The following is a 21,361-nucleotide window of genomic DNA, read 5'->3' as shown; positions in this document are numbered from 1 at the left end:
ACATGCACACAATCACACACACATTTTTCAAGAATTAAAAAAAAAAAAGAACAGATTTATTGGAGGGGTTTCAATGCTTATATATATAATGATTAGCAAATGAGAGCACAAGAAAGTATGACCTTTGTACAGAATATAAAAACAGATCTACCACAGAACAGAACTAATGATGTTCATGTGAAACAGTGAATATCACACAATATAAACTGCATCTCCAATGTTTAGCACATTCTTTGAGAAACCTCAGCACCGCCGTTAAAGGCAGGAGTGCATTTCCCAAAATATGAGGACTTGATTTATTAGAGAGGTATTACCTTGGATTCCTTCAGTCCAATGTTTCCACCGAACAGTAATGGAGGGTTATTGAATCCAACATACGAGGGATAATACAAAAGTAAAAAAGCAATCCTTTCCCGACTCTTCCTCATCACTGCAGCTTCATTAACTATTTGTCGAGGCAAAGATTATGATGTGTACTACCACATGGGCTGTGCATACTAAGAGGAAAGGATAAAACACACCATGGCTAAGTATGGAACCGCAGGTGATGTGTGAGCAGAAGAAATTTGGAAGTAATCAACAGTATCGGGTAAGAATTATACTATTAATTATTCGTTTTACTTGGATGCTGCCTCACAATCAGGTGCATGTTCGGTTAATGTAACAGAAATCTATAGACATAAAAAGGCAATTGAATTTTCTTTGTGAAATGTTCTTCTGCTTTATAACCGTGTCCATGTAGAGGAATCTGCCCCGAAGGCCAAGGTGGGCAGATGTTTTATATATCATTACGTTGATATATTTTCAGCTGAGGCTAGAGTACACTAGCCATTCGGGCCACGCAGGGGTCACGGGGTCAGGTTTAAGACGTGGCTCCTGGGGTGGTGTTGACATTCTGTGTGGCCACTTGCGGTGCGACTTCGATGATGCGGGGTTTGTCGATGATCCGTGCCGCGCGGTTGCCTTTCTCTACGATGCCGATGATCCACGCCTGGTGACCCTCGCCGTACTTGGGAGATTTGATCTCGGCACAAAAACGGGCTGCTTGCTCACGTGGAAGACAGATCAGCAAACCTCCTACAGAAAAGTAGAAGAGAAACATTTGTTTAAGATTCGATTCAGACTGATGTTTCTGCAAAGATAAAGTGAATGTGTAATAACAGCTTATTAAGAATACTTGAACACAGGGATAAAATGAAGGTACAGTGGAAACAAATGTCTTGAGACCACATTGAAAACATTCTTCCCTATTTTAACTTAAACATAATTAAAACATAAATAAACCCCCCCGGGGTTTATTTTCTATAAATGGGTGGCCACTGCTCCGGGTGTGTGTTCACAGTGTGTGTGTGTGTGTGTTCACTGCTGTGTGTGTGCACTTTGGATGGGTTAAATGCAGAGCATGAATTCTGAGTATGGGTCACCATACTTGGCTGTATGTCACGTCACTCTCTCACACACAAAACAGAAAGCTATAGCATGAACAAAAAAACCTTCAAATAAAATGAAGGACTCTTGAAAAAAAATAGATTTCCAAAAAAATATGAAGCAGACAAACTTTTATCAAAATTGATAATAATAAGAATGTTTCTTTATCAGCAAATCAGCATATTAGAATGATTTCTGAAGGATCATGTGACGCTGAAGACTGGAGTAATGATGCTGAAAATTCAGCTTTGCATCACAGAAATTAAATACATTTTAAAAGATATTCAAATAGAAAGCATCTATTATAAATTGCAATCATATTCGACAATATTACAGTTTTTACTGTATTTTTGATCAAATAAATGCAGCCTTGTTGAAGCATAAAAGACTTCTAAAGAAATCTTACCGACACCAAACTTTTGAATGCCACTGCATAGAATTACATATAATTACAACTTTTGTTCTACAATCACTTTTTAAATATAATTTTTTTAGTTGATTTGACTTTGTTTTAATTTATTTTTGTTTTATATATATATATATATATATATATATAATGAATTAATTAAATACAATTAGAAATTAAATATTATTTGATTATTTTTCATTTATTATTATTTCCTTATAAAGGTTTCATCATGTATAAAATACAAAATATGAAAAAAACTAATTTAAAATAAATAAATAAAAAGCAATGTCCTTTCTTCACATTAATTTTTAAAATTGATGTTGCCTTATTTTTTATCATTTTTTTCACATATAAATGGCATTAAAATAAATTAAATTATAGTTTATTACTTTTAATTTATCATGTATAAAATGTGGAAAATTCATTCTAAAATAAAAACAATTTTAAAGAACATTTTCCTTTTTTCTATATAATTTTTTTAACTGATTCGTTTTTTTAATTGTTTATTATTTTTGTTTATCATAAATAAAATGCATAAGGCTTTTATTAAACTAGAGTTTAAATTATATTTGAGTATTTTTCATGTGTTAGTATTTCATTATACAGTTTTCATCATGAAGTATATTTAAATAAAATAAATAAATCAATAAATAAGTAGCATTTTTAACAAAGATCTTATACCTGAGGTCTCCGGGCAGGTGCCGTGCATGAGGCCAAACATGTTGCCGCAAGCTTTGCTGACAGCGGCCATCTTGGCGAGAACCGGCAAGTTGTGAATGACGAAGGACACCTCGGTGCGCTGCTGCCGGGCCAGATTCTGAGCGTGACCCAGGATCCCAAACCCTGTGATGTCAGTTGCTGCGTGTGCATTGAAGGTGTGCATCAGGCCGGCCGCTGGACAGAGACACAGATAAAGGTCAAACGTCTGCTGGAATCTGTTATTTATGAGCCGCACAAACACGTCACACACTGACCTGTTCTGTTGAGTCGAGCCATGTTCAGCATGGCCTCCTGATAAGCCAGTTCAACGTCCTCCTGAGAGACGACCAACTTTATCTTATTCCATTTCTCTGGCTGAGACCCAAAGAAAGACGGTAAGCAGTTAGACTCTGTCCAAGCTATAAAATAAAACTAAAAATATCTAAAACACTCACAATGTCCAGCCACTGATGCACTGCGACCGCCACTTGTGTTCCTAGAGGTTTGGTGAGAACCAGCACGTCCCCTGGGACTGCATTATCTGGCCTTTAAAAACACATGCACAAAGTTAGAGGAATAGACTCACATTTTAGTTAAGCATGTTTTAACAACAGACAAGAGTGCATAAAATAACTTACATAATGAACTCATTAGGTTGGCACACTGTTGTGGCCACGCCTCCCAGGACTATCCAAGGATTTATAACAGTCTGACCTCCTGTAATGGAGGTTCCTGCCTCCTCCGATGCATCCTTAAACCCCTGGATGACCAGAGGCATGACCTTATCACGCTCCTACAAAACACACACACAGGTAATGTGACTTCTGTTTTGGATACCTACATCATCATCACCTTCTGAAAACACCACATTTTTAACCATGTAAAGCCTGGTATATCAGTATAACAGAAATATATTTTTTTTCTATAAATAGAACAGTTTATTATATAGTATGATATAGTAAGAACATGGAGCTTATTCCTGAGGGAAAATTTTTATTCAAAGGCCCAAAGTGAGCAGAAATATGCAATTTGGAGCAGTTGCTGCATTCATATGGCCAAAAAGAAAGATAAAATTCTGATAACTTGTAAAGTAAACCAATCAGATATTTATTACAGCATTGCAGACTACATACAAAAATGCATAGAAATATCAGTTGCCACTCTATATTATATTGGAGTGCTTTGTTTTACAATTAAAGCTCTGTAGTTTTTATTGTAAGGGGGAAAAAATCTGCCATAATGCAATGCAATACAATCCTGATTGAGAGATGGAAAAATAAACGTTCTTCAAAAGCCTGATGGATCATATTCTGTTTCACCTTCTCTGTGAGTTTGTTGCTGACACCAAGAAGCATCAGCATGTTATCGCACTCCGTTACCCCCATAGCATACAGGTCACTCAGCACATTGGCACAAGCAATTCTCCCCTAGAAAGAAGAAAAATAAAATCAGTTTATGATGCATTTGATCGTTTGTGATATTCTAAAGTGAGTATTTACCATCATATATGGGTCGTCCACTATGGGGTAGATATAGTCTGTGGTCTGCACAAGTGACAAGCCTCCATGTCTCAACGGAATCACACAGGTGTCCATACCAATGCCTGTTTAAAATAAACATTGTTATTTCAAATAATTTTTGTGTTTTTTCTGAAGTGTTGAAGCTTAACGGTTCATGCAAATACAAGGTCTGTTTTCTTTTCCACAAATTAAAGTCATAAAGGTTTAGATATTACATAAAGGTCTAAATAAAGAGTAATTACTGATAGATTTTTCTCATTTTGCTGAACCATTCCTTCGAGTAACTGTTTCTGGGTTTGTTTGTTTTTAATCTTAAAAACCTTCAGTTCCAGCTGTGAGTGTGTGTATAGTTGTGTACCTAGTCTGGGCATTACAGCCCCAAGGAACTGCTCATCTTCCTGATAATGATTTTCCTGCAGGGATTCTAGAAGTTTCTGGAGCACATCTTGAGGCACTTTGCAGCCCGTTCCCTTGAGCTCTGTGAAGCGTGTTAGTCTGAAGTTCTTGTCGAGTTCATAACTCTCCGGGTTAAAAGATTCCCGCACCGACATGTTTAAAAACCTCACTGGCACCCACCTTCACACTATGGTACAGTCAATCTGAAGAAGAAATAAACAAACATTAAAGTGTATAAAGGGATACAAGATGAGGACATTTAGTGTGACCATGCAAACAACATGCAACAGGTCATAATAATAAATACAGCATGAATATCCTGCGGTTTCACCCTAAACATGAATCATAATAATGCAAGTCTTGTTCAAATGTCTTTGCAAAGATGCTCAGAGGTGATCCTCCCCTTATAATACACCAGCTCTTTTCAAAGCTCTTGCTGAGCTGAATTCACTGTCCAGCCTGCTTTGTGTACATGGTAACATGTGTCTCTGTTAACTGTCCTGCTCAGTACTGCATACAGAACAAAACACTCAAGCATACGTATATAACGTATTCTGTTTTTTTTTATTTATTTTTTTTATTATTTATTGTGATAATTAATGTGTTCTTTAAAAAAAATAGATAATGTTATTCATTTCTATGAGCAAATATGTGGGTTTCGGGTTCTTGGAATTCTATAGTTGATGTGGCGCGCGCTCTCTGTCCAAGATAGAATCTCCTTAGTGATTCGGTTCGTTTGAAGAGTTCGCGACTCGTTTTTAGCCATAATCCAAGAGTTCCCGAAGGTCTCCGCGCAACTGTTTTCATTGAGCACAACAAATATAAAACATGTATAATGGCGATTCAGACACTGAACTAATACATCAGACAGCGAAACTATCTATTTAGAACATCAGCACACGATTAAAATATAATGCGTTAGTTGAATTGTTTCTCTTTTATCAATTTTTGGTATGCTCGATTACCAAGATACGCGAAAAATAAGGGCTTGACTTCATAGAGTTGCATTTATGAATGCAAACATATAAAAGAATCAACAATAACAAACATCTCGTAGCTGAGTCAAGCGCTTGTTTGAACAAGTCACTAAAAAGAATCAAGTCAAATGAACGATTCCCTCAAGAATCACTAAAACCGCTGCACGCGCCGAGCCAACGCAACGCCTCCCGCTGCTCGATTACATTTCATCGCTTCTAATATACAATATAGTTTATGCATGCTAAGCAGAAAACGCGTATAACGTAAAATGAATCAAATTAATACGAGTGTGTTAGTGTTAATAAAAATGTCGGCGGTGGAAAAAATTAACCCTTAAAGCGCCCGCGCCATGATTGCAGTGTGCACAACTGAGTAATAATATAGAATTAAAATTATTTGGTGCACTTTACACAGATTCCGCAGATTATGTCTTCTACTTGAATAATTAAGATAGCTCTCCTCACAAGTAATGCATTGTGGCACAGTTATATTCGTGCCCCATTTCCCCTTTAATTGTGTTGTTCGGTTTGCGCTTACCGGTTTCGCTCGATACAAGAGACGCGACGCTCCCGCAATGCACCGCGCGCAGAAAGGGCGCCTGGAAAATGTGCCTGAACAGACCGACACTGAAGTCAATAGCCTTTTTCTTGACGAACAGCACCATATTCACGATGCATCGCAGGCGGTGATATGTCCCTTTCGAAGACCAATGCGAGCTAATTTGTGTGTCTGATGAAATATTTGATATTTTGAATATTTGAATTAAAAAGTCAAAATTCTACATGGGTCCTTCTTTCCCGCGTGACGTCATCACCTCCCCTTTAAATGCGATCGGAGTGTGGCAACAAAAAATGTCTGCATTAGTTTGTACCTTTAAACTTACTGTGGTCTTGCCTGTTTTGGTTGCTATATAAGTGATTATGAATGAATTATTGTACATTTTGTTTCGTTATAAATTATGCATGCAAATATACCAATTTTAAGACCCTTTTCACAGTTTCATGAAAGAAATTAAACAATGTAGATATAAATACAAAATCTGTTAACAAATCAATCAAAAACTTACCCTTGCCCTTTTTCTGTTCAAGTATTTTGTCTTTTAAGTGTATTAATAAATAAATAAATGTATCAGTGTGAGGTTAAGAAAAAAGCAGAACACTTAATTTAGTAATTTCTTTAATATGGACACGTTACTGTAAGTGTAAATTATCTTAGTTTATGCAAAAATCAAAAACGTTCATGAAAAAGTTTACGAAAGAAAGGAAGCATCTGAAATGAGTTTTGGTCAACCATGTAAGACACAGCCATGTTTATTTGACATCTCAGACCAAACAACTTTCCACTAATAAACATAAAGTTGAGCTTTTGTAAAACAGGAATATTAAAACGGAGGCCCAGACGCAATATCTGTGCTCTTAAAGGAATGATTCAGCTCTGTCAGCAGCATCAGAGGCATTCATTCTGACTCGTATCTCAGTTCATCAAAGCAAACATCAGTTTGAGTTTCAGTTATGCACTTACAGTGGAAGTCTATGGGGCAGGTGTACAATATAAGTGCATTTCCGTATGTGCGTTTTTAGGATTGCTTTTACAAACTGAGACATGAATCAAGCCCCAGATGCTGTCTAAAAAGCATTACTTCTTTTTAACCCGAATATTAACATGAATAGTTATTCAAGCATTTGACCGTGAGGTAAAAACCCTTTGTTACACAGACGCAGGACAATGCTCATATTCACTCATTTGTACACATTCAATACACTAAATCCTCTTACACAGGAAGTCAAACAGTTACATGTCTACATAACCAGTCTGCCAGATTATATTACCAACAACACATTAGTAAGACTATGTGCAGCGAATATTAAATTAAGTACTATTCATATAGAAAATGCCACATATTTCACCAGAAAGTGTCAATAAACAGCACAGTTGTGAAATGACATCAGTTTGTTGCTTGGTATGGCAGAGTGAATTAAAGGCACAGTCATGTTTTCTCAGCAGTTCTGCTGATATTTGTTGGTGAAGCATTTGGATGAAGCTGAAAACCTACAAACACTTCCATATGTGACCCTGGAGCACAAAACCAGTCCTAAGGGTCAGTTTTTTTAAATTGAGTATAATAAGCTTTCCATTGATGCATGGTTTGTAAGGATCGGACAATATTTGGCTGAGATACAACTATCTGAAAATCTGGAAACTAAGGGTGCAAAAAAAAAAAAAATTCTAAATACTGAGAAAATAGCCTTTAAAGTTGTCCAAATGAAGTTCTTAACAATGCACATTACTACTCAAAAATCAAGTTTTTATATATTTACGGTAGGAAATTTACAAATTATCTTAATGGAACATGATCTTTACTTACTCTCCTAATGATTTTTGGCATAAAAGAAAAATCTATAATTTTGACCCATACAATGTTTTTTTGGCTATTGCTACAAATATACCCCAGTGACTTAAGACTGGTTTTGTGCTCCAGGGTGTACATATATTCATAAAAGACAACTAGTGACACCTGGGACAACCCACTTTAAAATTATCAAATGAGAGTACTTGTGTTATAAAAGTGTGTCCATAGTTGTTGGGAGCGCCAATTGATCAGCAAAATGTTGCCATTTCCTTCCAGACAAACTTTCTGTCTGTTGCACAGTTGACCATGAGAATTTCAAAGCAGTGTCTCTCCATACATGCCAGACGGACAAAACAATTAAAATGACTCCTTTGCAGAAGTCGGAGGTTGCATTTTGTTGAAAACAATCTCTTCTCAGGCAGTGTCCATAGCAACTAGACATTCTGTTCTCTCATAAGCAGCACCTGTGGTACAGAAGAAAGGGTTACTTAAGAACAATGCCACTTTTTGAGAGTGAAATATTAAAGACTGCTACCTTTTTGTGTCACAGTTTCCACTTTATCAACAGTTTGCTGAAAGTTCTCTGAAAAATAACATACAGAAATACTAATGGGAATAATATTCCAATGGAATGTTGCCCTCTGAAGTTATTTAGCATATTATTTAGAATATTTTAACACATGGACATCATTCTAATAGACTGTTTGATATTGCAATATCATGAGGTGAAGGACACTCATCAATCTGAAGTGCTTTCATTCATGCTGTGTGTGGGTTTGGGTCAGTGTGTCTGAATACCTGTTTTGTGCTGAATATCACTACAGTCTGAGGTTGTCTCTGCTGCAAATCATTAAAAATAAATCAAATAAATGATGACATTTAGGCATTTGTTAAATTAACATTTAAATTATCAATTAATTGTTTTAACAGCACTCATCTAGCAAACCATCAATCATGAGGCAACAGCTTTATGTTACAACTCTGAATCCTTGGTAATGTACGGCACCGCTATCTCTCTTTCTTTTTCTCTTTCTGTCATGTTCTCACCTCTTTTTAAGCGTCGACGGGCAAGTTTAATCTGGTCTTGCAGAATCTGGACCCAGTCTCTAGGGCCAGGAAGCTTCTCAATTCCATTGGCTGTGCAATACTTTTCTGTGAACACTAGATTCATACACATACAAGTAAACAAATACAGCTTACGACAACAACGGTATAGAAACAATTTTCACTTAGAAATTTTTAGGAAATGTAACAATTAATTACAAAGAAACGCAAGTACATAAATAATAAAAAATATTTGTAATAATAATAAATATTTATAGTAAATTTATAATAAATGTCAAAGAAATGCAATTACATAAATAATAACATTTATTCATATATTTTATATATTTTTATTATAATATATCAAATCAAATTCTACATAAGTCTCAAATCTAACATCACTTTTTAAAACATTTTATCTTGAGTTTTATCACTTAACCATCTTCCTGTGAAATGTTATGAAAGAAAAATGTAATATTTTAAATAAACACCACATGGCTTGATTATTTATTACTATTACTTTTTAGGACCATTTATATGTATGACAGTGATCAATGTCAGGCAAAACTCATGATAATGTTCTCCTCTACACTGATGTAAGTTCTGGTCTGGTTTAGTTACGTTCACAAACCTTTAATGGCTCCGACTATGTTTTGATCGAGTCCTTTCCTGGTGTCGTTCAGACCTCTCTTACTCTTGCCGTTGGGCAGTGAGTTTGCCAGTGTGGTATCATCAAAGAACGCACACACCAGTTTCCTGAAGAGCAGGCTGCCAGAGCGAGTGTAGTTCAGTAAGATAGAGTCCAACTGTGCTTTAGGAATAAATACGTCATAATCCTCGGCCAACTGCACCTCCGGCTGGGAGAGACAGACGGGCGAGATATTAATAAAAGGAATTAATACACACTCGTGTACTTTGGAATTAACACAAACACTGACACACAAGCTGTAATCATCCAAATTTTCACTTTTAGTCAGGTGAGACAAAAGAAGATCATATTAACAATACTTTCTGAGACATATACTCATACATAAACACTTTTTTCAGAATAAACATAACGTAGACAACTGTGAAACCATATTTATATACACTCCTTCTCCTTCTGTTGTTTCGAACCTTCACTGATTCTGCTGAGAGAGGGAGACATGGCCGGCTATCAGTCTGATGGGTGCAAACATGGTCCAAAATCAGGACTTGCCAACTTCAGAACTTGTGTGTGTGTACGTATAGGGACTTAACTACATAGTAACTATGTAGTTAACTAGATAGTATAATTATATATATAAAAATTTGCCAATTACTTTGTCTGCTTTTGACATGCCAATGAAAATAGTTCCGAACAAAACCACATCAGCAGAACCGAAATTACAGATAGTGTTTGGTTACGAGAACGATACACTGACTCATTCATAAAGAAAGCCGTTTGATTCATTCCTGAATAAATCAGTGCTGTTGAACTAATTGGTTGAATGAATATGAATATATTTTAATATATATTAATAATTATTACTTTAATAAATACTAAAATAATTATTTAATTGAAATTATATATATATATATATATATATATAAATATATATATATATATATATATATATATATATATATATATATATATATACAGCACAGGTCAAAAGTTTGGAAACACTACTATTTTTAATGTTTTTGAAAGAAGTTTCTTCTGCTCATCAAGCCTGCATTTATTTGATCAAAAATACAGAAAAAAAAAATTTAATACTGTGATATATTACAATTTAAAATAATTGTTTTTAAATTTATTATACTTTAAATTATCTTTTATTTCTGTGATGCAAAGCTGAATTTTTAGGATCATTATCACATGATCCTTTAGAAATCATTCTAATATGATGATTCATTATAAAAGTTGGAAACAGTTCTGCTGCTTAATATTTTTTCAGAACATGTGATACTTTTTTAGGATACTTTGAATAAAAAGTAAAAAAAAAAAAAAGAAAAAGAAGCTATGTTTTTAAAAATATAATTATTTTGTAATAACAATATACACTACTGGTCAGTAATTTGGGGTGAGTAATTTTTTTTTCTTTCTTTTTTTAAATAAAATCAATACTTTTATTCAGCAAGGATGTGTTAAATTGATAAAAAGTGATAGTTAAGAAAATATATTATTAGAATATATATTATTAGAATTTTTTATTATACATCAAAACTGTTTCCAACACTCATAATATTTATTCATCAAATATATTAGACAGCAGAACTGTTTCCAACACTCATAATAAATCAGAATATTAGAATGATTTCTAAATGATCATGTGATAGACTGGATGTTACATGTGACACTGAAGGCTGGAGTAATGATGCTGAAAATTCAGCTTTGGATCACAGGAATAAATTATTTTTTTAAAGTATATTCAAATAGAAATTTCTTATTCTAAGTTGTAATAATATTTCACAATATTACTGTTTTTTCTGTATTTTTGATCAAATAAATGCAGGCTTGATGAGCAGAAGAGACTTCTTTCAAAAACATTAAAGATAGTAATGTTTCCAAACTTTTTGACCTGTACTGTCTATACATATACATACATATATATATACATATATATATATATATCTATATATATATATATATATCATATATATATATATATATATATATATGCCAAGCAGTTTTTCTTCATTCACAAATTCATTACCAAATCTATTCACAGTGTACCTCTGTGGTGCTTTGGCCTCTGGTGTCGCTGTAGTGAGAGGGAGGAGTCTTGGAACTGGGAATGAGATCTGGGATAAATGATGTCATTGTTGGAGGCGTGTCCTCTCTTGACTGATTACACTCATTAACAGCATCAGCCTCAGTGGGTGGCGGCGGAGGTGTGGTTCTTTTAGTGGGCGTGGCCAGAACTGTCACTCTGTGACCCGGCCTCCTCTTTCGGGTCCTCCTCCTGGAGATGGAGGTTCGGGATGAGAGTGAGACCTGGGAGCCCTGTTTGTCCTGAGATCCTGAGAGTATGGCAGAACACAGGTGAATGCGGCTGTACATGTGTTCAATTGAGTTTGAGTGTAGTTCTGTTTGATTTACCTCTCTGAGTTTGGATTAGTTTCCTCATGGTACGTAACTCCAGCAGAATGGCTTGCAGGGTGCTCTTGCAGTTGCACATACAGCAGCTGGGCTCAGTTGCCATGGCAGCAGGCGCAGGGGGCAAGGCCATGACTGAATCAGAACACACATGCATCGTCAACACAACGGCCATCACTGATGATGTCTAACACCCAGAGGCTCCAAGCATCCGGCACTAAAGCTGTCTGACTAATTGACTCCAGTGTGAGTGTGTGTGTGTGTGTCTGACTGACAGTAAGGGAGTTATTGTGTCTTTTTGTGTGTGTACAGAAGGAAGACGTTACGTGTTTGCGGTGTTATCCAGAGCTGTCTAGACACTGGCTGCTGCAGTGGCAGACTGCACATCTTTCTGTAGCCCACAGTCACATAAAACAACTTCCCCTGGAAAGAATCCCAATAGGGGTTCAAGTAATATCTTCCTGTGTTTCTATGTGTTCCTATGTTTCTTAGCTTCTCTGAGTTTAATACCAAAAAAAAAAAAAAGTAAGAAAGAAAGAAACAGCAGAGCCACTCAAAGTTAACCTCTTGATAAACTGCAGTAACTAAAGGTTAAGAGATAAAATAAAATATAATAAAGTTAATGTACTAAAATAAACAACTTCAAAAAATAATAAATGTACTTAAATAATAAATAAAAATAAAATACTAAGCTAAGTGAAAATAAAATAAAACTAAATTAAATTAAATGCGCTAAACCTGTTTTACCTGGTAATGATGAATTGAGTGAATTAAGTAAATGGGTAAATTGAGAAAATGTGCTGGCCATGAATATTTGTTGCAGAACATAAAACTGTATTTTGCATAAATAAATTGCTAAAACAGCATTTCTGTTGCTCAAACAGTAAAACACAAGCATAGCAATGCCAAGGTCATGAAAGTGTGTGAACTAAGAAAATGTTTATCTTGAATGCAGAGGAAGTTGCTTTGGAGAAAAGCGTCTGCATGTAAATGCAATCATTTAACACCTACCAAACCTCTTTTGTGAAATGTTTGCTTGAAAAGTGTGCTTGTGCTATATTTCTTTAAAATAAATGTCACTTATTTTGACAACTTATTATCCAATGCAATGCATTTGTCATTGATTTCAGATTCATACATTTTAAAGCATGACTTCCGTGTCCAAATATGTTTTGGGGCCACTGCATATAAATATAATCATAGTGTGAGGAACACAGGTAAACATGCTTTGTTTTGCATTTAAACAGATTTTGCTCATTTAAGAAACCTTCTGAAGGTACTGTAATAAAATCACTTCATTGTTTAGAGACTCACCGTTAGTTTTCGAGTGGTTGAGCAGTCTCTGGGTTTTGGAGCGGGTGCCGTACTGCCCTTGAGCCATGAGGACTGAGCTCCAGTCACACTGGAGATGTTCAGGGGCCGGGTTCTGAGCCACAGGCTCCTCCTGAGGCTCCTGTTTGAGGGTCTCACCCTCTCGTCCAACGCGCTGGTACACTCGTCCTGTCTTGTCACTCAGCAAGCGCATCATGCCTGTTATCTGCTTCTTTATCTCCATCCCTTCATCACCTAACCAGACTGAGAGACACAGTTAACACATAGAGCCTGCACACAGTCATGAAGTGTGTTACGATGACCAACAGCTACCTTCAGTCTCAGAAGCATCCAAGGCATCTCCTTCAGTGTCATTCTGGTCTACATCATCCATTTCATGGCTAAAATCTAAATGAATCACAGCAGAGTTTTCACATCATTATGAGCTCATGACACAATTTCATTTATAAAACACCTTTTTAGCCTTTTATTCATAGGAGAGTAGAGAAAAATACATATCTATCTATTTATCTAGCTATCTACCTATTCACAATGTCAGATCATGTCAATGGCTTAAAAATATGCTTAACACTTCAGTATAAGCTTAAGTGTATGTGACTATTCTTATAAAAACTTCGAATTAAATTTTATATTTCATGATGATATATAAAGTATACATGAAATGAATGTTATGAAAATGCTATGAATTTTGACATAATTATATCTCTGACTGATAACAATATTTAAAATAAACCGTTTTATTTTAATTTTCTTTTATTATTTTATTATTATTTGTTTTTGTATTTTTAGTATTTTATTTGTATTATTTCTTTCTCCCAAACATATATATACAGTGCTGAGGATAAAGATCACCCAAGACAAAATAAATTATACACCATACATAAATGGTATAAAATCATTATGGATTTTGTTTAATTTAGATTTTTTTAGTTTTTTTGTTTTTATTTTTGCTCGGCTATGTGATAATAACTTTTTTATGACAATGTAAAGTGTAACATACTAGAATGGATATCAGTCAAATTTCTGAAAGTGCATGCAATGATCCAACTCGGTTTGGATTAGGTCAGAAAAAAAAAAGTGAGGAAAAATAAAAACTATTGAGTTCTTATCAGAACATAAAGGGTTTTTAGCATTTTTTAACAATCCTACAGTAAACTCATTTTAATAGCAGATATTGCATATACCCTCTCAATTGTATGAGCTGTTAAAAATGCATCTATAATAATTCTGAAAGCGTCTTAAATACTTTTAGATGAAGTACAGCAGGACGCTGCCTGAGAGGTCATGCACTACTGTCGCGTGCATGCCTGACGTCTGTGCGCTGCAGAAGTGCTGCAGGACCACCTGTAGGCTGCGTGACTATGAAGAGCACCAAACAGACCTTTATTATATTCCATCACACCTGAACAAGTGCACATGGACAGACTAAACGCATTAGAAGATGAAAATGTTTTTACTGTGAACGTTGCCGAAAAACATGTGATTAAACAAAACGAATAACCCGAACAGAATGAAGCGTCTGACATTGTGATGACGCGAGCAGGACAATGAGGGAATGAAACACTGTATCACACGTGCATTCCAGACTCAGAGTGCTGACGTAACGCCTCCGATGCGCTCTATTGTCTGCTGTCATCTGTCTGTCTGCTTACCTGCATCATTCACCAGCTTAAAGCTCTGTGATTTCCTGCTCCGCTTCCTCTCCACAAACTCCATTTTAAGAGCAGAGCGGTGAAGAGGCAGAATCCAGCCCAGTTCATCAGCAGCACACAGGCTCTTTAATCACTGACAAACTCATTAAGTCCAGCTGATGATGAGTGAAGCGAACCTGAGCTTTAATCATAAGCGCGGGTCTCTCTGGACTGATGAAGATGATGATGGTGCTGGTGAGGAAGAGGAGGAGGACGGACAGGACGCGTTTACATTCTCCTGCGGGGCTGCTCGTTTATGGTGTAAATAAATAAACCTCTTAATTCTTTCAGAATTCGTCACGTCTATTCCTTTGCGCCACCTGATGGTCGCTAATATTTGTGGGGTCCAGATTTAGATTGGACAGACTGGAGGAAATGAGTCACTGGCGTTCTGTTGTCAAGAGGAGAAGAAACTTTCCTATCAGTTTTTGGCAGTCGGCGACTACTCTCACAAAGGAGTAATGCGTTCAAAAGTGTAAACTTTTTTTTTTTTTTAATCATATATGTGTTTTAATAACGGAGAACGGGAAGCAAAATCGGAAATTAAAAATAAATAAATAAATAAATAAGATAATTGAAAGTTATAATCTTTAAAATATAGAAATAGATCAAATGAAACCTAACATTTATCCATTTAAAATAAACCTGAAATATCACCATAAAAAAATAATGTAGGCCTAGTGAATGAAAACTATTCAGTTAAAAAGCATCATGGACCAAATAAATAAAAAAAACACACAATACCACCTAAAATAAACAAACTGAAATAATTATTTTAAAACAATTAACATTTCAATTCAACTAATATTCTTACTACAAAAATAATACTTAATATATGACATGAAGAAGATTCTGCACAGCTAATCTGAAAAAGATAAAAATACAGTGTTCCTTCGTTCTTGTAATTTATATTGCGATTACGGAGATGAAGTTTGCGATTACGTGCGCTCATCAAACTTTTTCCAGCGTTAGTCTCACATTTGTTCACTAGATGGCGGTACAATTCATTACACAGAGTGATCTCCAGCAGCAGATGAACGAGGAACGGTGAACGGAAGCGGAAACTGCTTCTCGTTGGATGTTTGTTTATGTAATATGTAGAAAAGAGACACACTTTTTGATACAATCTAAAGAGTTTTTGTGACCTGTTGAGTTATGGACATCCTCAAAGCAGAGATCGCGAGGAAAAGAAAACACATAGAGGAGAAAGAGCTGGTAGACGTGAGTAGCGTTAGCGACTGTTCTAGAACCCCAGATCGGGATGTTATCTTAATGCTGCTGTGAGCAGATGTGTGGATCGTGTAACGATGTACTCTTGTTGTTTCTCCAGGACTCAAAGACATACTTTAAACGGGCTGATCTCGCGCGTAAGGAAGAGGAGGAATATTACAGGAGATGTGGATACAAGGTATAAATTCCAGCTGTGATAGAAGACAACATTACATCATGATGTATTTCCATCATCACTTACACACATTTCCTCATGATGCACTTCTTCACTTACACACATTTCCTCATGAGGTTGAGCTCAGCTGCCCAGAAACACATTTAACCACACTGTATTTGTAGTGTTATCCGTTTAATACGTTTTTAGTTTTCAATCTTTTAGCTGCGACGGATCCCAAATATGATCTTCCTAAAATTTAAAACGCAACTACAACTATATTTTCATGTATAAAGACACAATTGATGCAGTAAAAAAAATATTTGATATATATGTAAAATGTTATTTAGAAAATATTTATTTTTTATTGTTACATAATTGCATTTTTTTATTTTATTAATATAGTGTTTTTATTTATTCTAATCAATTTCTGTCTTTGTTTATTTCGTTTTTTTTACTCTGTTTTTCTCTACCTTTCCACTAACTCTCTTTGGGCCCTTGGAGTTCCCAGACCGCAGTTTTAGATGACATACAGGGACCATCTACTTGTCTGTCAGTCATCCGCTGTGGCTTTAAAAGAAATAACTGTCCCATTAATAATGTGTCTTCCATCCCATACTCACACACTCACTCACTGAAATTGTCCTTGTCCTGATGCCATCCAAGATGTAGATGAGTTTGTTTCTTCATCAGAACAGATTTGGAGTAATGTAGCATTACATCACAGGCTCACCAATGGATCCTTTGCAGTGAATGGGTGCCGTCAGAATGAGTCCAAACAGCTGATAAAAACATCACAATAATCCACACCACTCCAGTCCATCAATTAATGTCTTGTGCAGTGAAAAGCTTGTTTGTAAGAAACAAATCCATCAAGACATTTTTTTTTACTTCAAACTGTTGCTTCAAACTAAAATGTGAGTTATCTATATTTTATTGTCTATAATTTAGTCACTCCGAGTTCATAATACCAGTTCTTCCAGGGAAAAAAGTCCATCCACTGTTGTCCTTTTCAATCAAAATCGACTGACATATTTGTTTAGAACTGTTTTCGCTTGTAAACAGTGCTTGATCTGTGCATATTTCTCTCCTGATTCAGACTGTTTGACTTTTTAACTGGACAAAACAAAATTATGGATTAATCGACATTTCTTGAAATCTGTTCTGATGAAGAAACAAACTGATCTAAATCTTGGATTGCCTGAGGGTGAATCAAATTGCAGCAAATGTTGATTTCTGGCTAACTATTTCTTTCAAAAAGCTCTTTCTCTCCAGTTCTCTTCTCATCCTGGAGTGGTGTCTTCTGTTTGCTGTGTATCTCTTCTCATATTCTCTTTCCTGCTGTCTGTCTGTGTGTGTGTGTGTTCTGTGAGTGTAGGTTTCTAATGAGCAGCCTGTGAGACAGGTAGGGCTCAGGCAGACAGAATGCATGCTGCCAGACAGATGTTTGACCGGGTTTCAGCATGACTCAAGAACGTTTGTGTGTTTAATTGCCTTTGCTCCCAGTGTTGCACAAAGCTGGAGGCAGCACTATCTGAATTCTCAGCCCAGCCGCATAATAATCATAGTAAAATCAGTGCCCTTATGTGACAGAGACGCCCACCCAGGAGCAAAGCACAAGTTGTTTGAATTCTAGATGCCTTGCCTGCTCTCATTTGTGCAATGCTCAATGTTTTTAAGCTTTCTTTATTTGGTTTTGATATTGCTTGCATGGTGTGTTAAATTAAAACCAGTGTCAAGATACAGCTTCGATGTCAGAGCATGGTCAGCAGGCTCAATTCTTTGCTGTTCACTTATTGCATCTTGAGAGAATTCTATGCACTCCTATTTATATAAGATTAGATGAGGATTTAAAAATGCTGCATGATTATATGGAGAAGTATTTGTTTTTGGTCTTTCATTTTGGAAACTCTTGTAAGGATTGTTACTTTTGTTATTTATCAGTTTATGAATATTATTTTGCAAGCAGCCCCTCTCGATCTCACAATTATATGCTTTGCTGTGGTATCAGAATGATGTAACAGTCATTAAAATGTATTTATTTTTTTTTCACTGGACAAGACTGAGGAGGAGGCGCCTTCATCTACATCATCCAATCCTGTATTAGAACTGGAGCTCACAGAGGAGAAGCTGCCAATGACACTTTCTCGACAGGAGGTGGGTCGTCCAATCAGAGCTCACCTGATGAGGTTGTTTTTGTTCTTGGATGAATAATAAATCTTGTGGCTGTGTGCAGGTGATCAGACGTCTGAGGGAACGTGGTGAGCCGATCCGTCTGTTTGGTGAATCCGATTATGATGCATTCCAGAGACTCCGGAAGATTGAATTTCTAGCACCAGAAGTAAACAAGGTAAGACCACATCTCCTCTCGCCATCTTTACATTCTTGTCATATAGTGTATGTTTATTTAAAAAAAAAAAAAAATTCCCTGCAAGAAATGTGCTTTCAAGAATATAGTATACTATATGATAGAATTTTACACACTATGTAAGGCTTACCTTGTCTGTGTGTGTAGGGTTTGAGGAATGATCTGAAGGCTGCCATGGATAAGATCGATCAGCAGTATCTGAATGAGATTGTCGGTGGAACAGAAGGTGCTGAACTGGACACACAACATGATCTCAAAGTGCATGAAGAAAATACCACCATTGAGGAGCTAGAGGTAAACCCACAGGCACAAAGAACTCACAACATTAACTAATTCACATCCTCATATTTAATATAAGAGCAGGTGCATCCATTTGTAAATGTGCGAGACTTCCGGTGTTGCCAGCTTCCGGTTATTTTAGCTGTACAAAAACAGTCCTTTTTGCTGCTTGACATTGTAAACTGATATTTGTTATCATTATTTTCATTTAGCGTAATTAGTGCAAATAGTTTTACCATTTACAGCACTTTGTTATTCTTCTAAACTTTTACCTTTAGCAGCTAATAAATAATAAGTCTCGCACATTCACAGAAAAATCTCACTTCCACATAGCAATATGATTAGAGCACATCAATTCCAGAATCTGTACTAATGTGCCTGATGAGAAGTACTTCTATCATGGTCCCACTAGGTGGCACTACAGTCCTACATCTGAAATCTAATGTTCTTCATAAGACCTGGGTTCGTGTGGTGATGAAACACTAGTAATTTAAAGAAATCTCAAAAATGTAGAAATTACAATAATTTTTTAATAGAAACCATTACAATAAAACACTTCCTAATAAGAATATTTTGTTTACCTGTTTGCAATGCGACCATTAGCCAACAAAAGAGAGCAGTGGACATGCAAATGTGTTGTTAAATTATTAAAAGGGGGTACTTACAAGTAAAGCTTTTAGGTCGAAGGTTTTTAGCTGACAAAAAGTTTGGGGAACCCTGAATTAGCAATGCAATGGTATAATAACTGTCTGTAATGGATACTATTGTTCCTGCTATGATTTAACAAAAGATGTGATGCTACATTCATTTCTAACAACATGTATTAAACAGGCTTTGGGAGCGTCTCTTGGCACTGGTGATGATTTTAGAGACATGGACGTCATAAATAAAGTTTTAAGGGTATGTTTTTCTTCTTTTCTTGCATTTAGCTGTGATTTGATTTTTTTTTTTTTTCAAGCCCTGTTGGAGTGTTTAAGTCTTGTACTGACTTTTGATAGTAATGCATTTAGACAATATTTTAATTATTTAATTTTGTTTACAAAAATTAATTATTGATTCAATGAGCATCTGATGCATAATTATAAAATGTAATCATTTTATTTTGTCAGCTTGTATGCCTATTTTTAAAGTTAAATAAAGTTTTATTTGTTTATTTATTATAGTTCTTGCTAGGAGTGTGGGCTAAAGATCTAAACAGCCGAGAGGACCATGTGAAGCGTAGTGTCCAGGGCAAACTCGCCAGTGCCACCCAAAAACAGACGGAATCTTATTTGGGACCTATGTTCAGAAAACTACGGAAGAAGGTATGCTGTTCTACAAGCTTTTTTTAATATACAGTATTATTAGATAAAGACCCACAGGTTCATTGTGTCTTCTATGTACAGATTTTGCCAGCAGATATTAAGGAGTCCATCACAGACATCATAAAGTTCATGCTGGAGAGAGAATATGTTAAGGTATGTTGTACTTATTGCAATACTCTGAATTTCAGTTTGTAATTGGTATATTTGTGAGGAAACTGATTAACACTCTCTGTGTACATGCAGGCAAATGATGCTTATCTGCAGATGGCTATAGGAAATGCTCCATGGCCCATCGGTGTGACCATGGTGGGTATCCACGCTCGTACTGGACGTGAGAAGATCTTCTCCAAACACGTCGCCCATGTGCTCAACGACGAGACCCAGAGGAAGTACATTCAGGTCTGAAATGACAGCATGAATAAAAGTGTGATTGCATTGTGTGCATTATATTAGCGTTCATCAGATCAGTGATTGTCTTTTTTGTATTTTCAGGGGCTGAAAAGATTGATCACAATCTGTCAGAAACATTTCCCAACGGATCCCTCAAAGTGTGTGGAGTACAAAGCCCTGTGACGTGCAGCATTCAAAGTCATGTCATATTGTATAATGTACGGCTGTCAATCATTCGCTCATGCTGTAAATCAATTATTTACTGTAAATATACAACAATCTTGAGAACGCGTGGATCTCTACAGTGTTTTTTTTTTTTTTAATAAATGATAATGTTACTGTCGGACACGGGAGTGATATTTTCATTACATTTACTGATGCTTGATGCATTTTAATATTAAGGTCTCATAGATACTGAGCTGAACACTACAGAAACTGTACATTCATGAGCAAACCAAGAGAAGTAGGTCTGTTCCTTTACACACAGGAAATATTCCTTTTAAGGGTGATTTGAGTCACTATCAAAAAATGTCCAAATGCTAAAACAACATCTCATGACTTAATCTGACCTCTTGAGATGAGTTAAAGGAAGTCCTGAGTCACAGGAAGAGTCGACTGACTTCCTCACTCTGGGACCAAATCAGATTTCCTTGAATTTAAGAGGTTTACTTAAGAGGTTGATCTAAAATGTTCTCAAAAGTGAGGGAACTGCAGGGGGTTTGTGAGTT

At 35.9% G+C, this 21,361-nt stretch overlaps 3 protein-coding genes across 6 annotated transcripts; 1 reads left to right on the top strand and 2 right to left on the bottom strand.

The window, feature by feature from the left end:
* Positions 1–37: 37 nt before the first annotated feature.
* Positions 38–6,120, bottom strand: sephs1 (selenophosphate synthetase 1). 2 transcript variants are annotated; one of them, XM_019122008.2, is made up of 9 exons: positions 5,968–6,120; positions 4,415–4,655; positions 4,036–4,139; positions 3,856–3,963; positions 3,175–3,329; positions 2,992–3,082; positions 2,812–2,911; positions 2,519–2,731; positions 38–1,077 (listed from the first exon to the last, which is right to left on the bottom strand). In XM_019122008.2, the coding sequence occupies exons 2-9, from the start codon at positions 4,605–4,607 to the stop codon at positions 863–865; spliced, it is 1,179 nt and encodes a 392-aa protein (XP_018977553.1). In that variant the 5' UTR covers positions 4,608–4,655; positions 5,968–6,120; the 3' UTR covers positions 38–862. The 2 variants fall into 2 exon arrangements, with proteins under 2 accessions (XP_018977553.1, XP_018977554.1); XM_019122009.2 differs by lacking the exon at positions 5,968–6,120 and adding an exon at positions 5,841–5,962.
* Positions 6,121–8,177: 2,057 nt separating this feature from the next.
* On the bottom strand, positions 8,178–18,605 carry LOC109077895 (BEN domain-containing protein 7-like). 2 transcript variants are annotated; one of them, XM_042775600.1, is made up of 11 exons: positions 18,474–18,597; positions 14,870–15,100; positions 13,530–13,604; positions 13,200–13,460; positions 11,889–12,020; positions 11,523–11,809; positions 9,456–9,681; positions 8,828–8,941; positions 8,579–8,620; positions 8,316–8,363; positions 8,178–8,244 (listed from the first exon to the last, which is right to left on the bottom strand). In XM_042775600.1, the coding sequence occupies exons 2-11, from the start codon at positions 14,931–14,933 to the stop codon at positions 8,195–8,197; spliced, it is 1,299 nt and encodes a 432-aa protein (XP_042631534.1). In that variant the 5' UTR covers positions 14,934–15,100; positions 18,474–18,597; the 3' UTR covers positions 8,178–8,194. The 2 variants fall into 2 exon arrangements, with proteins under 2 accessions (XP_042631534.1, XP_042631535.1); XM_042775601.1 differs by lacking the exon at positions 14,870–15,100 and having other exon boundaries at positions 18,474–18,605.
* On the top strand, positions 15,926–20,979 carry LOC109065670 (pre-mRNA-splicing factor 18). 2 transcript variants are annotated; one of them, XM_042775602.1, is made up of 11 exons: positions 15,926–16,129; positions 16,239–16,316; positions 17,671–17,697; positions 18,345–18,449; positions 18,529–18,642; positions 18,808–18,954; positions 19,771–19,839; positions 20,103–20,243; positions 20,325–20,396; positions 20,487–20,642; positions 20,736–20,979. In XM_042775602.1, the coding sequence occupies exons 1-11, from the start codon at positions 16,064–16,066 to the stop codon at positions 20,814–20,816; spliced, it is 1,056 nt and encodes a 351-aa protein (XP_042631536.1). In that variant the 5' UTR covers positions 15,926–16,063; the 3' UTR covers positions 20,817–20,979. The 2 variants fall into 2 exon arrangements, with proteins under 2 accessions (XP_042631536.1, XP_018938215.1); XM_019082670.2 differs by lacking the exon at positions 17,671–17,697 and having other exon boundaries at positions 15,928–16,129.
* Positions 20,980–21,361: the final 382 nt, after the last annotated feature.

The sequence above is a fragment of the Cyprinus carpio genome, chromosome A18 (genome assembly GCF_018340385.1).
Source record: "Cyprinus carpio isolate SPL01 chromosome A18, ASM1834038v1, whole genome shotgun sequence".
NCBI lineage: Eukaryota > Metazoa > Chordata > Actinopteri > Cypriniformes > Cyprinidae > Cyprinus > Cyprinus carpio.
The sequence above is the reverse complement of the archived record's forward strand: the minus strand, read 5'-3'. Positions and strand labels throughout refer to the sequence as shown.

Excerpts from the sequence above, each read along its gene's own strand:
- sephs1 (XM_019122008.2), bottom strand. The coding sequence starts at position 4,607 with ATGTCGGTGCGGGAATCTTTTAACCCGGAGAGTTATGAACTCGACAAG. Across the intron at positions 3,964-4,035 it reads TGGACGACCCATATATGATG|GGGAGAATTGCTTGTGCCAA; the intron begins GTAAATACTCAC and ends TCTTCTTTCTAG. Across the intron at positions 1,078-2,518 it reads CACCTGCCCGGAGACCTCAG|GAGGTTTGCTGATCTGTCTT; the intron begins GTATAAGATCTT and ends ACTTTTCTGTAG.
- LOC109077895 (XM_042775600.1), bottom strand. The coding sequence starts at position 14,933 with ATGGAGTTTGTGGAGAGGAAGCGGAGCAGGAAATCACAGAGCTTTAAG. Across the intron at positions 8,942-9,455 it reads CATAGTCGGAGCCATTAAAG|TGTTCACAGAAAAGTATTGC; the intron begins GTTTGTGAACGT and ends GTATGAATCTAG. Across the intron at positions 8,245-8,315 it reads GGAAACTGTGACACAAAAAG|GTGCTGCTTATGAGAGAACA; the intron begins GTAGCAGTCTTT and ends TCTGTACCACAG.
- LOC109065670 (XM_042775602.1), top strand. The coding sequence starts at position 16,064 with ATGGACATCCTCAAAGCAGAGATCGCGAGGAAAAGAAAACACATAGAG. Across the intron at positions 17,698-18,344 it reads ATGAGCAGCCTGTGAGACAG|CTGGACAAGACTGAGGAGGA; the intron begins GTAGGGCTCAGG and ends ATTTTTTTTTCA. Across the intron at positions 18,643-18,807 it reads TAGCACCAGAAGTAAACAAG|GGTTTGAGGAATGATCTGAA; the intron begins GTAAGACCACAT and ends CTGTGTGTGTAG.